Source organism: Nycticebus coucang, chromosome 2 (genome assembly GCF_027406575.1).
Source record: "Nycticebus coucang isolate mNycCou1 chromosome 2, mNycCou1.pri, whole genome shotgun sequence".
Taxonomy (NCBI): Eukaryota; Metazoa; Chordata; class Mammalia; order Primates; family Lorisidae; genus Nycticebus; species Nycticebus coucang.
This window is the reverse complement of record NC_069781.1, coordinates 114,100,832-114,120,307: the sequence shown is the minus strand read 5'-3', so window position 1 is coordinate 114,120,307 and position 19,476 is coordinate 114,100,832. Positions and strand designations below refer to the sequence as shown.

The 19,476-nt window shown below is 49.5% G+C and overlaps 1 protein-coding gene across 1 annotated transcript; it reads left to right on the top strand.

Moving 5' to 3' along the window:
• Positions 1-522: 522 nt before the first annotated feature.
• FEM1A (fem-1 homolog A) lies at positions 523-4,327 on the top strand. Its single transcript, XM_053579385.1, has one exon. It carries the CDS (start codon positions 542-544, stop codon positions 2,687-2,689), a length of 2,148 nt encoding a protein of 715 aa, XP_053435360.1. The 5' UTR covers positions 523-541; the 3' UTR covers positions 2,690-4,327.
• The last annotated feature ends 15,149 nt before the right edge of the window (positions 4,328-19,476 follow it).

Below are 19,476 nucleotides of genomic sequence, written 5' to 3'. Positions count from 1 at the left end.
AGTTCTTGTTCGGGCTACGAGTGACAAATATTAACCCTTATTGCCACCCGTCTTCCCAGCTCCAATAACGTCCTCGCCCCGCCAGGCTGTTTCGCCTCACCCGCGCGCCCCCTGCCGGTGGGCGGCTCACTCATGCCTAGAAAGAATCACAACCTGGGCCGGCCTAGCCTTTATTCTCGCTTCTGATTGACTTCGCTTTGTTCGCGAAGCCTTTTGGGAAATGTAGTCTGTTGTGGTGAGAGGCCCGAGCCTCCTTTCCCTTTCGGCTCCGGTCAGCTACAGGAAGTACGTCATCAAATTTCCTTCATGTCCCACAAGCTAAAGCGTGAAGTGTTGCATGAAGGGCATTGTAGTCCTCGGATCGCTAGCTTCCGCTGTCATCGCCGCTATTGGAACGGCAATTCCCACCATGCAGCGCGCTCGCGGTCGCTTTTGCTGGCCTGCGGCCCTCTGGGAAATGTAGTCTTTAGGCTTCATCATTCCTTCTCCATCCTAAGGGCTGCGCCTCCGTAAAGGAACCCATTTCCCGGCGTGCTTCCATATGCCGGCGGCGCCGGCTCCCGGCGCCATTTTGCTCCGCCGAGAGGCCCTAAGATGGCGGCGAGGGAGAGGAAGAAGGTTGCCACCCGCTCAGCAGGTCTCTAATCAGCTATCTCTCCCTGTCTCCCGACAGCCGGCCCATGGCCTGGCGGAGGCCCAAACCATGGACCTCCGCACCGCCGTGTACAATGCCGCGCGCGACGGCAAGCTGCAGCTGCTCCAGAAGCTGCTTAGCGGCCGGAGCCGGGAGGAGCTGGACGAGCTAACCGGCGAGGCGGCTGGCGGGGGTACGCCGCTGCTCATCGCCGCCCGCTACGGCCACCTGGACGTGGTGGAGTACCTAGTGGACCGCTGCGGCGTTAGTGTGGAGGCCGGTGGCTCGGTACACTTTGACGGGGAGACCATCGAGGGCGCGCCGCCGCTGTGGGCTGCCTCCGCCGCCGGCCACCTGGACGTGGTCCGGAGCCTGCTGCGCCGCGGGGCCTCGGTGAACCGCACCACGCGCACCAACTCCACGCCGCTGCGTGCCGCCTGCTTTGACGGGCACCTCGAGGTGGTGCGTTACCTGGTGGGCGAGCACCAGGCCGACTTGGAGGTAGCCAACCGGCACGGGCACACCTGCCTTATGATTTCCTGCTACAAGGGCCACCGTGAGATTGCTCGTTACCTGCTGGAGCAGGGCGCTCAGGTGAACCGGCGCAGCGCCAAGGGCAACACCGCCCTGCACGACTGCGCAGAGTCTGGCAGCCTGGAGATCTTGCAGCTGCTGCTGGGCTGCAATGCCCGCATGGAACGCGATGGCTACGGCATGACCCCGCTGCTTGCCGCCAGCGTGACAGGCCACACCAACATTGTGGAGTACCTCATCCAGGAGCAACCCGGCCAGGAGCAGGCTGCCGGTGGAGAAGGTCCTCCCCCCAGCCAGGGGTGCGTGCAGCCCCAGGGAGCTCAATGTCACAGTTCCTCCCCGGAGGAACCTCCAAACGGTGAATCTTATGAAAGCTGCTGCCCCACCAGCAGAGAAGCTGCTGTGGAAGCCTTGGAATTGCTGGGAGCCACATATGTGGATAAAAAGCGAGATCTGCTTGGGGCTCTCAAACACTGGAGGCGAGCCATGGAGCTGCGTCATCAAGGGGGCGAGTACCTGCCCAAACCAGAACCCCAGCAGCTAGTCCTGGCCTATGACTATTCCAGGGAGGTGAACACTACCGAGGAATTGGAAGCCCTGATAACCGACCCGGATGAAATGCGCATGCAGGCCCTGTTAATCCGGGAGCGTATCCTCGGCCCCTCTCACCCAGATACTTCCTATTACATCCGTTACAGGGGTGCGGTATATGCTGACTCTGGCAATTTTGAGCGCTGCATCCGCTTGTGGAAGTACGCCCTGGATATGCAGCAGAACAACCTGGAGCCTCTGAGCCCCATGACCGCCAGCAGTTTTCTCTCCTTCGCAGAACTCTTCTCTTACGTGCTGCAGGACAGGTCAGCCAAGGGAGGCCTGGGCACACAGATTGGCTTTGCAGATCTCATGGGAGTGCTCAGCAAAGGTGTCCGGGAAGTAGAACGGGCCCTACAGATGCCCAAAGAACCTGGGGATTCAGCCCAGTTTACCAAGGCCCTGGCTATTATACTCCACCTGCTCTACTTGTTGGAGAAAGTGGAGTGCACACCCAGCCAGGAGCACGTGAAGCACCAGACCATCTACCGCCTGCTCAAGTGTGCCCCTCGTGGCAAGAACGGCTTCACTCCTTTGCACATGGCTGTGGACAAGGAGACCACAAATGTGGGCCGCTACCCAGTGGGCAGATTCCCCTCCCTCCACGTGGTGAAAGTGTTGCTTGACTGCGGTGCTGACCCAGACAGCAGGGACTTTGACAACAACACCCCACTGCACATAGCAGCCCAGAACAACTGCCCTGCAATCATGAACGCCCTGATCGAAGCAGGGGCCCACATGGATGCCACCAATGCCTTCAAGAAGATGGCCTATGAGCTGCTGGATGAAAAGCTGCTGGCCAGGAGCACCATGCAGCCCTTCAACTACGTTACCCTGCAGTGCCTTGCAGCCCGAGCCTTGGACAAAAACAAGATACCCTACAAGGGCTTTATCCCAGAAGAACTGGAGGCTTTCATTGAACTGCACTGACCTGCCGAGAGTGTTTGCTCCCTTGGAGGAGTCTCCAGGGTGTGTGGCAGATTCTTGTTTTTACCTTCTCTGAACAGGCAGCAAATCAGGATAAGGGCTCTTCCTCTTCTTATCCCCTTTGCCTGCAGGCAGAGGGGAAGGACTTAGTGAGCTGTTGGTGCTAGAAGCCTTCATGATCACATGCTAGGAGGACATTCTCCAGAAGCCCACCCATCCATCCTGAATTGGGAAAAGATGCAAGACCTTCCCTGTATCCTGTCTACCTGGGTTTTAGCAGCCTTTGCCTTTTTACCTAGAGGCAGAGGGACAAAAGCCATTGCCTTCCTTCCCTACTTGAAATGCAGGAAGAAGTTGAGAATTGATCTGCCTTCCCTTGCCTGTTTATGTGGCGGATAAATCTAGCTGCCAAATACAGTATTAGCACTGGGGGCTCCCAAGGTCAAGAGTTCGAATATCAAGATGCAAGACCACCTTTTACTTCTTCCAGCACATTAATGCCCCGCTCTTGCATCACCACAGTCATGGGTGTGCAGGCAGGGCAGCCTGCCTCTTGCATAGCGTTCATTTGGTTTGGTGTTCTGTTTATTTAATAAGCAGGTTACAAGCGTTGCACAGAAGTTCTGAGATTTTACTGCCTTTTTTTTTTTTTTTTAAAGAATGTCGTTTGTCTGACTCCAATATAAGTTAATTTCAAGCAATGAGGATTTTGTGGTGCCTGAGATGGCTAAGGGCATAGGGAGTGAGCTTTATTCTGTGGAGAATTTGATGAGCAAGGGAAAAGTCCATGGTAGGGATCCCTATGATGTGGGTGATCTTAGGTTTTTATAAAACTTCGTTGTTCTGCCTTTTACAGGACTCCTAACTTTTGTTAGAGAACTGTTCTTCAGAACAAAGATCAGGGTAAGTGCCAAAAGAGTGACAACAAAGCTTCACAACAGTTTGCCATCCAGCAAGCACTAGCATGGTCAGTTTGAGTCTGGATTGGCACCGTTTTTGAGTTCCAGCTACAGGCCACTCAGCCTCACAGATCTCACACAGTTTTTCTCATTTCATTGTGGACATATCCACAAGTGGCCTGACCCACTTTGGGGGGGCGTTTATTGGCTGTTCCACCAACGATCTGAATCTAAGTCTTCCTGAGAAAGGCCCAAGCACAGCACTAACTCAGTACATCCGATAGCTAAGACACTGAGTGTCAGGAACAACCTGCCAGTTGAGATTTGTATAAAGTCTCATTGTCTCATAACTCAGGGTGGTGCTAGAGAATCTGCCCCAGCAAGAGTTTTCTCGGGAACAAGATCACACGAGCCTTGGTAGGCAGGAGCAGGTTCTTCATCTGTGTGGGGAACAGTGCATAACAGAAGCAAAGCAACTACCCCTTGTGGCTCAGGAGTAGAGACTCATTCAGGAGAGCAGAATCCTCTCTGCCTGCCTCGCTCTCACATGGCAGGCCCTTGGGAGCAGGGTCAGTGGGCACTCCAACATCCTGCTCCTTGAAGGAAATTAGGCCTTGTTTGGATTTGCAGTGTTTGTTAGGAAATTATTTATTTACAAGACAAGGTTTCAAGTTAACTCAGCGAAGGCAGGAATGTTCCTGTCCCTTTCAAAGCACAGAATAAAGAAATGAGACCATTTAAATTGTGAGTCTCTGTGCTGATATTTAAGTCATTAAAAAGATATTTGAAGAGAATGGCCTGGCCTGCTGGGTCCTTGCTGTGGGTAGATTGGGGGGTTGAGGGTGGGAATACAGTTGTGTGGGAAAGTCCATGGTAATGGCCTGGGTAAAAAATGAGCTTTAGGGCCACCCTGTCTACTTACAGGAGTTTCTGTCTAATATATTAGGGCTTTGTATAAGATTTACTTTAGCAGATGATATATTACTATTTAAAAAGGAAAGAAAAACGAGTGCCAACTACTGCTTGGGGTAGGGTTGCCACAGGAAGAAAAGGATGGTGTGACCCTCCTTTAAGACAGAAGAGTGAAATTACCTGGAAGGCTCCCTCACAAGAGGCTGGAGTCCAAGGAGGCAAGATAGGGATGTTGGGGCAAGGGTCTGGCGTGTTGATCAAACTGAATCTGGAATCCACTGAGACCTGTTGGTGGAGCCAGTGTCTTCTCATGAACTTCATGAGTTTCTTAGAGCCACTTCAGACTAAGGAAGAAAATCTTCCCTCCTTTTCCTTTGTCTGCTTGCTTACCTCTTTGTGTAAACTTTTTACATTTGAAAATTCTGCTTTTCTCCAAAAAGCATCACCCCATTACTTGGTTTGGCAGGGTTCTTTTTAGCCCCCTTAAGGATAATGATTGAGTTGGTGATACTTGAGATGTGAACATCTCCCAGAGTTTTTGCCTTGTGTCATAGTAGGGAAAGGCCCTGGTGTGGGGACATTCCCCTTCTGGTGTCATTGGGGTTGGGGGAGCTCGTTCTCCATCTCCTGGTTTCGTGCATCTGCCGTCTGGTTTGGTTTGGGGATGGATGACTTATAGGTGGTGCCTATTCCGCTGTGGGGTGACTGTCAGTATTGCATTGAAGGAATGGATTTTAGGCCCCAATTTCAGTTCTCTTTAGACAGATGAACCAGGCTGAGAAGGGCAGCAAGTTGAAGGAGTGGCTTCCGCATTGGAATATACTCTCAAAGTAGTCTCCTAGGGACATAGAGTGCTAGTGATCATTTTTTGAGCACGTGCTGTATGCTGAGCACTGTTCTCCATGCTTAAATGTGCTGTCTTGCCCTCCAAAGTAGTTGATATTATTTTTATTCTTTGGAAAGTTGCAGAGAGCTGGTGCTATTAGGAGAGGTTAAAGTACTTGGCTAAGGACAACATAAAAGATGTGCAAGAAGAGCCGAGATCCGAACTCAAAGCTGTCAGACTCCACCTGTTGTTCTACCTGTCCATCTTGAGGGTTTGGGGAACATGAAATAGACGCATAGCTGAGAAGATGGAACCTGGGTCCCCTTTCTCCTGCTTTTTGGTTTTGCCTTGGCTCTCATCCATGGGGTAGGTGCTCATCCTGCTTCAGCAGCCCTTATGGAGTCTGTTAGAATTACTGCTTCATGAGCCCAAGCAAACCTGTCCATGAGGAAGAATTATCTGCTTTCTTTAAAAGCTAAGATTTGAGGGCGGCACCCCATAGCTCAGTGGGTAGGGCACCCGCCACATACACCGAGGCTGGCGGGTTTGAACCTGGCCCGGGCCTACTAAAACAACAATGACAACTGCAACAACAACAAAAAATAGCTGGCTGTTGTGGCAGGTGCCTGTAGTCCCAGCTACTTGGGAGGCCGAGCCAAGGTAATTGCTTAAGCCCAAGAATTGGAGGTTGCTGTGAGCTGTAACACTACAGCACTCTACCAAGGGCGACATAATGAAACTCTGTCTCAAAAAAAAAAGCTAAGACTTGAGAATTGTGACTATAGCCTCCTTCCTTCTAAAGAAGGCCATCTTAAAGCTCTAGCAAGTTTCAGGTAAGGATTGATCTAGTAGATCAAAATTGTTATTGATGATGTGGTTGATTAACTTCCCTCAGACTGATGGGGATCCCAAGATAGTAGCCCACAGAATCAGCTACAATGGGAGAAATGAACATCTTTTCTCCCAGCCAGAATCCTAGGGTTCACTCTTGACTGGCCTAAGTCATATGTCCTTCCTGGAAACACTAGCAGAGTCCAGAGGTAGAACATGCAGATTGGCCTACCCTAAGTCCCTGTGGGTGGGATTGGGGGAGGCACCCACCACCCTATAGAGTAAGAAGTTCAAATGAAATGGAGGTTGCTGTAAAATGGAATAAATGCTATAGAGGATAGTAAAAAAAGGTGTCCAATAATGAGGTTACTACCTTCAATTAATCAATGAAGAGAAAAGCTCAAGAAAGGTCAAGTGGCCTGCCCAAAGCCATATAACCAATGACCTGTGTCATAGGTGAGCAGGCAGGTCTAGGGAGGGGAATGGGCTTGCCAGGCTTACCTAGCCGGGAGCATTAAGATCAGAGCTTAAACCCAAGCCAAAGGGTGTCAGAGGTAGCAGCCCACACCCACCAGCGCAGAAGCCATTCTCTCAACTTGCTGCCCTTCTCAGCCTGCTGTTCATCTGTCTTCACAAAAGTGAAATTGGGACTTAAAGTTCTTCCATGATTTGCTCATCTACTTAGGCAATGCATTTCTCAGACCCTCAGGAGCCTTGTGAGGGTCTTAGCTACTGCTGTGTCCTTAGTAGTCAGGCCAGAACCCAGCCCACACCAGGTGCTCCATAAATATGTGTTCAGGGTGTAAATGAATGAGTGAATGCCCCTCACCTCTGACTACTTGGGTTAACAGCCAGAGACACAAACAGGCCCGGATGGCTTTGCCAGACCCAGGCCACCACCCCCACAAAATTCCAGAACCATTATCCAAGTGGCGTTGACAGGGAGGGAACGTCCCTGCCTGAGGTTAAAGATAGCACTGCTCGGAGTCACATCACAGGCCAAAAGGGACATAATTTCGTGTCCCGAGAGAGAGGTTGCATGGGGGTGTGGATCTCTGTGGGAGACCTAGTTGGGACTGGAGAAATAGAAATGGTGTTCCCACCAAGCAATCCCTGAAACCTGTTGGGTAAGACCCAGCCCTAATGTGGCCAGCACCCCTGAAGGGCAGGGAGAATGTTCCCTGCTGGCCCTGGCTTCCGTGTCCCTATGAGTTATAGAGGACGAACCTCAGAACTGGGCAGGACATCAAAATGCCCTGGCCCTGTGCCCTTATGTCCTTTATTAAGGCCTGCCTTCATGAGTAGGGCACTGGTCCCATATACCAAGGGTGGCAGGTTCAAATCTGACCCCGGCCAAACTGCAATAAAAAAATAGACAGGCATTGTGGTGGGCGCATGTAGTCCCAGCTACTCAGGAGGCTGAGGCAAGAGAATCGCCTAAACCCAAGAGCTGGAGGTTGCTGTGAGCTCTAACACCACGGCACTCTACCCAGGGTGACAAAGTAAGACTCTGTCTCTAAAAAAAAAAAGCCTGCCTTCGAGGATCTGTCAATTTAACAGACATTTAAATATGGATTAGTGTCTGGGTGCTTGTAGCTCAAGGGGCTAAGGCGCCAGCCACATACACCTGAGCTGGTTGGTTCAAATCCAGCCCTGGCCCGCCAATGACGGCTGCAACCAAAAAATAGCCAGGCATTGTGGTGGGTACTTGTAGTCCCAGCTACTTGGGAGGTTGAAGCAGGAGAATTGCTTGAGCCCAGGAGTCGGAGGTTGCTATGAGCTGTGATGCCACAGCACTCGACCCAGGGCGACAGCTTGAGGCTCTGTCTCAAAAAATAAATAAATATGAATTAGTATTAATAGTACTGAATGTTGATTTATCAATTGTGTTTATTAATGTCTATGAAAGCAACAGTCTTGATCAAATATCACCTCCCGAGGGGTGGCACCTGTGGCTCAAAGGAGTGGGGTGCTGGCCTCATGTGCTGGAGGTGGCAAGTTCGAGCCCAGCCCTGGCCAAAAACTGCAAAAAAAAAAACAAACAACAAATATCACCTCCCCCACGAGGCCTTCCTGCATTATCCAAAGTGCAGTCCTAGGCATCCTCCACACAGCCCCCTTTCTTCTTTCCTTTTTTTTTTTGAGACAGAGTCCCAAGCTGTCGCCCTGGGTAGAGTGTCGTGGCATCACAGCTCACAGCAACCTCCAACTCCTGGGCTCAAGCAATTCTCCTGCCTCCATCTCCCAAGTAGCTGGGACTACAGGCACCTGCCACGATGACTGGCTATTTTTTGACGGTTGCAGCTGTCATTGTTGTTTGGTGGGCTGGGGCTGGATTTGAACCCGCCAGCTCAGGTGTATGTGCTGGTGCCTTAGCTGCTTGAGCCACAGCCACCTTCCTTAAACTACCCCTCCTCCTTTGTGTCGCCCAGGTTGGAGTGCAGTGGCACAATCATAATTCACTGCTGCCTCAAACTCTTGGCTTGAAGTGCCGCGTCAAACTCCTGGCTTCAAGTGCTCTTCCCGCCTCAGCTTCCAAAGTGCTGAGATTATAGGTGTGAGCCATGTGGCAAGCCACTGTTTTCTTTTTGAGATTTGATACCTTAGCTAAGGTATCAAATCCATATTTAAATGTCTGTTAAATTGACAGATCCTCGAAGGCAGGCTTTTTTTTTTTAGAGACAGAGTCTTACTTTGTCACCCTTGGTAGAGTGCCGTGGTGTTACTTAGCTTACTCCAGTAATACTAGCACTTTGGGAAGCCCAGGCAGGTGGATTGCTTGAGGTTAAGAGTTCAAGGCTCGGGTGGCGCCTGTGGCTCAAAGGAGTAGGGTGCCGGCCCCATATGCCGGAGGTAGCAGGTTCAAACCCAGCCCCCGGCCAAAAAATGCAAAAAAAAAAACAGTTCAAGGCTTACCCCTGTAATCCTAGCACTCTGGAAGGCCTCTGGGGGAGGCCTCCTCTTGAGCTCAGGAGTTCAAGACCAGCCTGAGTAAGAGTGAGACCCTGTCTACTAAAAATAAAAAAATTAGCTAGGCATCATGACAGACACCTATAGTCCCAGCTACTGGGGAGGCCAATGCAGGAAGCTCCCTTGAGCCCAGGAGTATGAGGTTGCTGTGATCTAGGCTGATGCCATGGCACTCTACCCAGGGTGACAGTGAAACTCTGTCTCAAAAAAACAAAAGAAAAAAGTTCAGTGCTGGGCACGGTGGCTCATACTTGTAATCCTATCAGTCTGGGAGGCCCAGGCAGGTGGATTGCTTGAGCCCGCAAGTTTGAGACCAGCCTGAACAAGAATGAGACCCCATCTCTACTAAAAATAGAAAAACTGAGGCAAGAGGATCACTTGAGCCCAAGAGTTAGAGGTTGCTGTGAGCTATTACACCATAGAACTCTACCCAGGGCAACAGCTTGAGACTCTGTCTCAAAAAAATACAACAACAAAGAATAGAAAAATAAATAAAAATAAAAAGTTCCAAGACCAGCCTGAACAACATATCAAGACCCCATTTATATCTGGGCATGATGATGCACACCTTTAGTCCAGCCACTCAGGAGGATCACTTGAGCCTGGGAGCTTAAGGTTGCAGTGAGCTATGATGACACCACTACACTCAAGCCTGGGCAACAGAACAAGACACTTTATCAAAAAAAAAAAAAAAGAAAACCGCCTGTGGGTCAAGCGGCTAAGGCACCAGCCACATACACCTGAGCTGGCAGGTTCGAATCCAGCCCTGGCCCACCAAACAACAATGACGGCTGTAACCAAAAAATAGCCGGGCGTTGTGGCAGGCACCTGTAGTCCCAGCTACTTGGGAGACAGAGTCAGGAGAATCAGTTGAGCCAAGGAGTTGGAGGTTGCTGTGAGCTGTGATGCCATAGCACTCTACCCAGGGTGACAGGCTTGAGGTTCTGTCTCAAAAAAAAAAAAAAAGGAAAGAAAGAAGGGCAGCGCCTGTGGCTCAAGGAGTAGGGCGCCGGCCCCATATACTGAAGGTAGTGGGTTCAAACCTGGCCCTGGCCAAAAACTGCAACAAAAAAAGAAAGAAAAGAAAGAAAAACAGTGGCTGGGCCTGGTGGCTCACGCCTGTAATCCTAGCACTCTGGGAGGCCAAGGCAAGAGGATCCCTTGAGCTTAGGAGTTTAAAAGCAGCCTGAGCAAGAGTGAGACCCTTTCTCTACTGAAAAAAAAAAAAAATCTATCTGGGCATTGTGGCGGATGCCTGTAGTCCCAGCTCCTTCAGAGGCTGAGGCAAAAGAATTACTTAAGCCTAAGAGTTTGAAGTTGCTGTGAGCTATGACACCATGACACTGTACCCAGGGTGACTGAGTGAGATTCTGTCTCAAAAAAAAAAAAAATTTGTTTGTTTTTTTTTTGCTTCCTTACTGGTCTATCGTGTTGTCTACTTCTCAGATTATCATCTACAAAAGCTTATTCGCTGCTGGGTCCTAGGCATCCAGAATAGAGCCTGGTATAATCTCATTAGGCATTTGGTGAATGACTAAAGGAACTTGCTCACCGGGCTCTTTCAAAGAAGTTTCACGTAAAATTTCACCTTAAGAGCTAGAAAAATACTGTAAGTGCAAAGTAAACCCAAAGTAAGTAGGATCAAGGAAAGAATAAAGAGTGGAGTTCAATGAAATAGAAATGGGGACAGTGCCTGTGGCTCAGTTGAGTAGGGCGCCAGTCCCATATACGGAGGGTGGCAAGTTTAAACCCAGCCCCGGCCAAACTGCACCAAAAAAATAGCCAGGCATTGTGGTGGGCGCCTGTAGTCCCAGCTACTCGGGAGGCTGAGGCAAGAGAATCGCCTAAGCCCAAGAGCAGCTGGAGGTTGCTGTGAGCTGTGATGCCATAGTACTTTACGAAGGGCGACAAAGTGAGACTCTGTCTCTAAACAAACAAACAAAAAATAGAAATGGGAAGATGATGGGGGAAAAAAATCAATGAAACCAAAAGTTAGTTCTTTACAAAGTTTAATGAAATTGAACATAACACCTGGGATCAGAATCTGAACTCAGCTCTCATGCCACCAGCTTGTAACCCACCCTGTGATTTAGTCCAGTTTTAGTTCACCAGAGAAGTTGTGAAAAAAGAGGTGCGTGCTCACAGCGGTGGGAAGTTGTGGTTAAGAGGCATGGTGGCTCAGGACCTTGAGAGGCTGTGGCAGGAGGACCATTTGAGGCCAGGAATTTGAGACAGCCTAGGCAACATGGTGAGACACCATCTCTAAAAAGAAATTAGGTTCAGTAAATAAAAGTGCAGATTGTCAGCAAACATCATGCAGACAGTACACAGGTAATCAAAGTTTGGAGATCAGCAGAAGACAGCAGAAACCATCATAGTCCCATTTGACTAATGGGGACTCTAAAGGGGGTGAGGATCCACCAAGGGATCATCCAGGTGGGAGCCAGTGCCGACCCTGATGAGAGATTTATGGGACCCAAAGGGATCCACAGGAGAGAAGATTGGACCAGGCTCAACTGAGAGGTCTCAGGCAGCTCCTTTTCTTTTTTTTTTTTTTTGTAGAGACAGAGTCTCACTTTATGGCCCTGCGTAGAGTGCCGTGGCCTCACACAGCTCACAGCAACCTCCAACTCCTGGGCTTAAGCGATTCTCTTGCCTCAGCCTCCCGAGTAGCTGGGACCACAAGCAGCTCCTTTTCTTAAGAAGAGAAAAGGTTTTGGCTCGGCGCCTGTGGCTCAAGGGGCTAAGGCGCCAGCCACATACACCTGAGCTGGTGGGTTTGAATCCAGCCCGGGCCCGCCAAACAACAATGACGGCTGCAACCAAAAAATAGCTGGGCGTTGTGGCAGGCGCCTGTAGTCCCAGCTACTTGGGAGGCGGAGGCAGGAGAATCGCTTGAGCCCAGGAGTTGGACATTGCTGTGAGCTGTTTCGCCACGGCACTCGACCCAGAGCGACAGCTTGAGGCTCTGTCTCAAAAAAAAAAAAAGATAAAATAAAAAAATAACAATAATAAATTAATTAATTAAAAATTAAAAAAAGAAGAGAAAAGGTTTTTTATTTTATTATTATTATTTTTTTTTGTAGAGACAGAATCTCACTTTATGGCCCTCGGTAGAGTGCCATGGCATCACACAGCTCACAGCAACCTCCAACTCCTGGGCTTAAGCGATTCTCTTGCTTCAGTCTCCCGAGTAGCTGGGACTACAGGAGAAAAGGTTTTTTAATTCCCCTTGGAAATTGGAAACTGTGGCCATCTCCCAGGACTATGATAAGGTCACAGATGCTGAATAGGTTAAAAATAAAAGATCTCCACCCAGGAACAATCAGGAATGGCATTTATGAGCCCGGGTGATCCTCCAAGGTTGGGGGGAGACTGTGGGGCTGGAGTAGGACCTGCTGTGTGACATCAGGCGGGTGTCTGCCTTCTCTGGGCTGCAGTTCCAGGCTGGAAACACCAGCCTTAGCCAACAATTTTTGAAGACCCGGCACTTGCACAACTCCAAGGGTGAGGTCTGCCCTCAGTTTGTCCCTTAGGTGCCTCTCTGACCTCACTGTGTGAACTTGGAAAGCAACATCGCCTGTCTGTGCCTAAGTTTCCCTGTCTGCAAAATGGGACCAAGAGAGTCCTGTGACCTACCAGTGGGGCTATTTCTGTGGCCAGCATTGTTGTTATTATTAACATGGGCTGAGGCAATAAGTGGGGAAAGGGGCAGCTATTGGTGTGGCCACAATTGGGCACTTCTAGAGGTCCCCAGCTCTCTGTGCTCAGAAAGTCAGACAGACCCCTGCTCAGCCCTGCCAGGGGAGATGCTGCAGCTGCTGTACAATGGCACCCCTGGAGGCACCATTTGCATAGTATCCCGCCCTCCAGGCTAAAGACCTAAGCCCTAGCTCAAGCTTACTATACCTGTGGCCCTCAGAGAGCCCCCTTTGGTCCCTTTTGCTCGGACTGTTCCCTCTTCTCTCTTGATGGTCCCCAGGATGCCACCTCTCACCCCCAGAGGGTTTAGATGCCCCTAAGGCCCCACAGTGCCCTCTGGTCCCCACCACACTTAGAACAACCCCACTGGTAAGCTGTGAGCCCCGCGAGAACAAGTCCCCATCCATCCAGTCAGCAGCCACGCCTGGTATACAGTAGGTGCTCAATACAGATGATGGAACAAAAGAATGGAACATTGCCCAGCTAGTGGGAAGGGAACATGGAATCGAGAGGTTGTTTTAACAGAAAAACAAAGTCAGACAGCAATTCAAATTCAAACATTTCTAAAGCTATTTGCTTCAAGAAACAGAAAAATAGAAAAAGATGAAAAGAAGGAAAATTTAAAATAAATTTGTAAAAAAATTTTCCAACAGTGTCTGCTGTGGACCCTGCAATGGAACCCAGACATGAGATAGGCAGACAAAAACCCTGTCCTCATGGAGAAGTAAAGGATAGATAAAGTGGACGATGAATGAGTGAATTACAGTATCTTTGTCCAAAACTGCTAACCCCTATGGCAAAATAGACCAGATCTGGGGGATTTGGTGGATGCTATTTTGAACGACTTGTATTTTAATTTTTTCTTTTCTTTCTTTCTTTCCTTTCTTCCCTCCCTCCCTCTCTCTTTCTTTTCCTTTCTTCCTTTCCTTCATAACAATTTGCCTGGCTTTAATTGAATGGATTTAAAATAGGGATGCTCAAAGAAACCCTCACTGAGAGTGTTACATCTTCTTTTGGGCAGACTCAAAAGAAGTGAGGAGGGAGCCATACAAGTATCTGGAGGAAGTTCAGATACTTCATGTAAGTATCCTCTGTCCCAGGAGGAGTGCACAATTCATGCAAAGGCCTTGGGACAAGAACATGCCTGGCATGTTGGAGGCACAGCAAGGAGGCCCACATGGCTGGAGCAGAGTGGGGGGAAGGAGGAGGAGGATGGAGATGTGACCTTGGATTTAGCATAATACAAAGTCACCAATGACCTTGAGCAGGGCAATTTCCACAGCCTGGATGTGGGAGGATTGGTAAGAACGGAATGGGAGAGATTCAAGAGGATGAACCCAGAGCACTTCTGAAAATTCCATTCAGGAAGTCAAATCCCACCAGGCTCCTCTCAGGCCTGCCCCTATCTTTCAGAGGCCTTTTATTTGCATCGGCAGAGCAGCCAGGAAGGGCCTGGCTGTGTGGCCTGAAGAAACTTCCTCCTTTGTAGCACTGCTTGGTACTCAGTTCCGTGGGCGAGCCCACAAGGACGGGCCAGGGCCTGGGTCACACTGACCTGCTTCAATGTCAGGGCGACCATGCAAAGGCCTAGCATAATGCCATGAGAGTGGAAGAGGCTTCTAGAAGAAACTGAGAATGTTCAGACACTTGTTCACCTGTCAGCAGCTGTCTGCAAACATCCCCATCTGTGTAAGCTCATGTGAATCACAGTTCACAGCTACATCAAACTCTTGGGCTCAAGCAATTCCACTGATGTGTGTGTTCATTCATTTATAAATGCCACTGGCCAGAGAGATCAGGCTCACCATTCGCAACCACTAAATATAGATGGTGAAGCCAGATAAAAGTACTTAAAAAGAGAAGTAGAATTTCGTGTATTTTCTTTTCTTTTCTTTTTTTTTTTTTTGTTGCAGTTTGGCCGGGGCTGGGTTTGAACCCGCCACCCTCGGCATATGGGGCCGGCGCTCTACCGGCTGAGCCACAGGCGCCCAATTTTGTGTATTTTCTTTCTCTTCCCAGCGAGCTGCCTGCCTGACCCCTAGGTACCCACTGCTGTAACAAATAATTTCTTTTTTTTTTTTTTGAAACAGAATCTCACTTCGTCACCTGTGACATCCCCATTGGCAATTACTCCCCATCCCCCTCCCTGAGACCCTGGCACCCACGAATCCACCTTCCATCTCTGTGGATCTGCCTGTTCTTGGCATTTCATGTAAATGGGATCATTTCATGTAAATGGCATCACAGCTCCCAGCAACCTCAAACTCTTGGGCTCAAGCCATTCTCTTGCCTCAGCCTCCCAAGTAGCTGGGACTACAGGCACCCGCCACAACACCCAGCTATTTTTTTAGAGATGAGGTCTCACTCTGGCTCAGGTTGGTCTCAAATCTGTGAGCTCAGGCAATCCACCCCCCTCAGCCTCCCAAGTGCTGAGATTACAGGAGTGAGCCATCATGCCCAGCTTTGTAGCGAAGAATGTTCTAAGTTTTTTTCTCACCCTGGATGAGAGGGAACCCTATAGAGCAAAATACTACACAGCTGTGAAAAATAATGGGGGTACACTTTTGTGCCAAACAGGATAACAGGTGGTCCAGAGAATGGAGTGGACATTAGAATACATATTCTCAGGGGGCGGTGCCCGTGGCTCAGTGAGTAGGGTGCCAACCCCATATGCCGAGGATGGTGGGTTCAAACCCAGCCCTGGCCAAACTGCAACAAAAAAATAGCTGGGCGTTGTGGCGGGCGCCTGTAGTCCCAGCTGCTCGGGAGGCTGAGGCAAGAATCGCGTAAGCCCAAGAGTTAGAGGTTGCTGTGAGCCATGTGACACCACGGCACTCTACCCAAGGGCGGTACAGTGAGACTCTGTCTCTACAAAAAAAAAAAACAAGAATACATATTCTCATTATGCTCAGTGAGCAAGGCCAGACACAGAGGTCACATAGTACATGTATATGATCCTATTTACGTGAAATGCCAAGAACAGGCAGATCCACAGAGATGGAAGGTGGATTCGTGGGTGCCAGGGTCTCAGGGGGATGGGAAGTAATTGCCAATGGGGATGGGGCTTCCTTTTGGGGTGGTAAAAATGTTCTGGAATTAGTGGTGATAGTTGCATAATACAGTGAATGCAGTAAAAACCACTGAAGTGCACACTTAAAAATAATTCTCATATCAAAACAAAATGTTGATGTTATATTTGTGATTATAATTCCAGATTGCTCCTTACAAGCTGTGTGACCTTGGCCAGATTACTTGATCTCTTTTGAGCTTTGGTTTCCCCACCTATAAAATGAGAATAAAACCCACCTCTTAAGGATGTTGTGAGGTTTATGTGTAAAGCTCTTAGAACAATTTTTGGGTAGCAGTAAATGTTCTGAGTGTTTGCACTCAGTGGAGGGCACAGCCCATGCAAAGGCCCTGAAGCGGGGACCATGCCTGGCATGTTTGATGTGCAGTGAGGAGGCCCATGTGGCTGAAGCAGAGTGAGGAGGGGGAGAGAGGGAAGAAGAGAAGGTGCAGAAGGGACCAGGCAGGTCATTCAAGGCTGGGTTTGAGGGGAGAAGGGGTACTTGGGCTTTGACCTTGAGGGAGGTGGGACCCTGGAGGGCTTTGGGCAGAGGAGGAATGGGCCCTCACTCAGGTGCTCACATGCGCCCTCTGGTGGCTGCTTCTGGGAGGACAGGCTGTGGAGTGAGAAATGGTTGTCACATTGGGAAGAGCTGGGTGGCTGGGGACAGGAGAGAAGAGTCAACTTTACCCCATTCCTCTCTGCTGCCTTTTGACTTTTGAACCATATGAATGTGTTCTCTGTTCAGAAAATAGTTTTAACCCCTTCTCTTTTTTCTAAGACAGAGTCTCTATCATCCAGGCTGGAGAGCAGTGGTATAGCTCACTGTAGACTCCAACTCCTGAGTTCAAGTGATCCTCCTGCCGCAATCTCCCTTGTAGCTGAGACTACAGGCACCTGCAACAATGCCCTGCTAATTTTTCTATTTTTTTGTTAAGACAAAGTCTCACCCTTGTTTTTGTTTGTTTGTTCAGAAAGAGTTGCACTCTCACCCTGGATAGAGTGCTGTGGCATCATAGTTCACAGCAACCGCAAACTCTGGGGCTCAAGCAATCCTCCTCCCTCAGTCTCCCAAGTAGCTGAGTGACTGCAGGCACCTGCCACAATGTCCTGCTGGTTTTTCTATTTTTAGTAGAGATAGTGTCTCGCTCTTGTTCAGGCTGGTCTCAGACTCCTGAGCTCAAAAGATCCACCCTCCTTATCCTCCCTAAGTGCTAGGATTACAGACATGAGCAGCCGTACCTGAGCCGTATGCATCTGTCAACTGTGCCTTTGTGTCCAGTACTATGCTGGTTGTTGGGGAGGCTTAAGGGGTGGGTGCTGTCACCTCCTTCGTGTTTCCTCAGCAATAAGACAACCAGATTATGTTGGAGTGGTAGCAGATTCTGCATCACCCACTTCTGCCCAGGTCAAGCCTTAGCCACACATGTGCTGTGTGACCCTGGGAAAAACATTACCCTGTCTGGGCTCAGAGAGCAGGAGAACAACAGTCTCAGAAACAGATCATTCCAAGCAGAGGGGGACACAGTTGCCCAGCCTAGTCTAGCTGTGGACATACTGACCCCAAAAATGCAATCATCTGTTATTTATTCATATTTCACAGTTTTTAAAGAAGAGAAAATTTTTCAAGTTTTTTTTCCTTCCTATTTTTCTTTAAGGCAGTTTGGCTCAGGGGGAACATGGGACTTCCTGGAAACGCTGCCACATGGGGCTAGCTGATGATGGCTGCCAGGGGACATGGGGGCAGCAAAAATCATGAGCGCCTGTGAAGGATGGTGGTCACTGACTCAATAAGGCTGGATAAATGAATGGATGCATCAATATCCTCCCACTCACTGTCCAATGAAAACCAGGGCAGGGAATAACCCTATGCCCCTGGCATCCAAAACAGGCCTACACACAGCAAGTGCTCATCAAAACATTTCACCTACTGAGCACATACTGTGTGCTGTGCCCAGCATGGGCTGGGTTCTGAAAACAGTTTAGGGACTAAAACAGTTCCATACCCTGCCTCTCAAGGTAGGCAGCTTGTGATGGAAAAAACACAAATTAATAAATAACAAAATAAACAAGAACCATATCAAAGAATTTTTAAATTGGGAGAATGAATCGCGAACAGGCTACACAGGCTTCATATGGGCTAGAATCCAGTAGAGATTGCCCAGCTCCTTTTCCTGAAACTGAAGGCTCCTTATTTCAGCTATGTGACCTTAGATAAGTGACTTCACCTTTCAGTTTCTTCATCTGTAAATTGGGCACAATGTTAGTCTCCTAGGCCACTGCCTGGATACTTATAGTGAGTAGGTGCTTATGTCCTGAGGGCTCTCAAAATAATTGTCCTTTGCAGATCTATTAGGGGGAGCATGGGGACAGGTAGGAACAGAAGTTTCAGACTTGAGGTCATTGGGTCCATTTACAGATGAGGAAGATGAGGCCCAGAGCACTGACTTGGGGGAAGTAGTGGCTGGAATCCAGCTCTTCTGCTGCCAAGGCCAGCATGGCTGAACTAGTGCAGGTGTTTGCCAGGCAGAATTCTTACCCACTTCAAGGAGGAGGAAAAGGGTCTTTGAACTAGGCACATCCTGAATGTGCTCACTTCTCTTCCTCTACTTCACCTGCTCTGACCCCAGCCAGCATTGCTCACCTCTGCCCCAGTCCCCCACCCTCTGCCCTCACACCCCCAAAGTCTGTCCTCCCTGTGGCAACCACCAGAGGGTGCCTATGAGCACCTGAGTCAGGGCACAGCCTTCTGCCCATAGTCCATGGTTTCCACCTGCCTCAGGGTAAAAACCCAAGTCCTCCCTGAAACCCACCAGGCCCTGCTCAACTTACCTTGACCCCTCCTTGCCCTCCCCTCCTTCCTCTCTCCCCCCTCTCACTCTGCACCAGCCTCCTCACTATGCCCCCAATATGGCAGGCATGGTCCCATCTCAGGCTATCCTCTGCCTGAATCATTCCTGCTCCCACCCCAAGTTCTTCCTATGACCAACTCTTTCTCTTCCTCCAGGTCTCAGCCCCGGGCCCCTGGCTGAAATTTTCCCTTCTGGGACACTCCCCATCATTTTACCCAGTTTATTCCATCTGAACTCTCTTCACTTTCAGAAGTTCTCTTGCTTCCTTCTTTGATGACTTGCTTACTATTTCCTCCCTCCTTTCCCCCCACGGAAATGACAGTAAGTGACTGTTCACTTCTGTCTACAGCTCCGCTGCTTCTTGGTTCTTGGAACAAACCTCAGTACATAGTAGGTACTCAGTAAATGTTGGTCAAAAATGGCCAGTTCACTATCCCCAACTAGTTGCAGGTGGCTCTGCCCGGCTCGATCAATGGTCAGAAACCCTCTGTTTGGACAGCCCCACCCCACCCTGAAATCTAATCTCAGAACTCTCCCCTCCTGTTTCACTTCATGGCCACCACAGCTGCCACCAGGACCAGAGCTCTGACAAAGACTGAGTCAGCGACTAAAATAGCAAGTGGTGCATGACTGCTGGGGTGACTCACACCGGGCTGCTTTTTAGTGTGGCCCAGCAGGAAGAGATCAGAAAGGTCAATTTTCAAACCAGTTGTCAGGTGAGAAGGGTCCAG

Coding starts and splice junctions, on each gene's coding strand:
- FEM1A (XM_053579385.1), top strand. CDS start 542: ATGCCGGCGGCGCCGGCTCCCGGCGCCATTTTGCTCCGCCGAGAGGCC.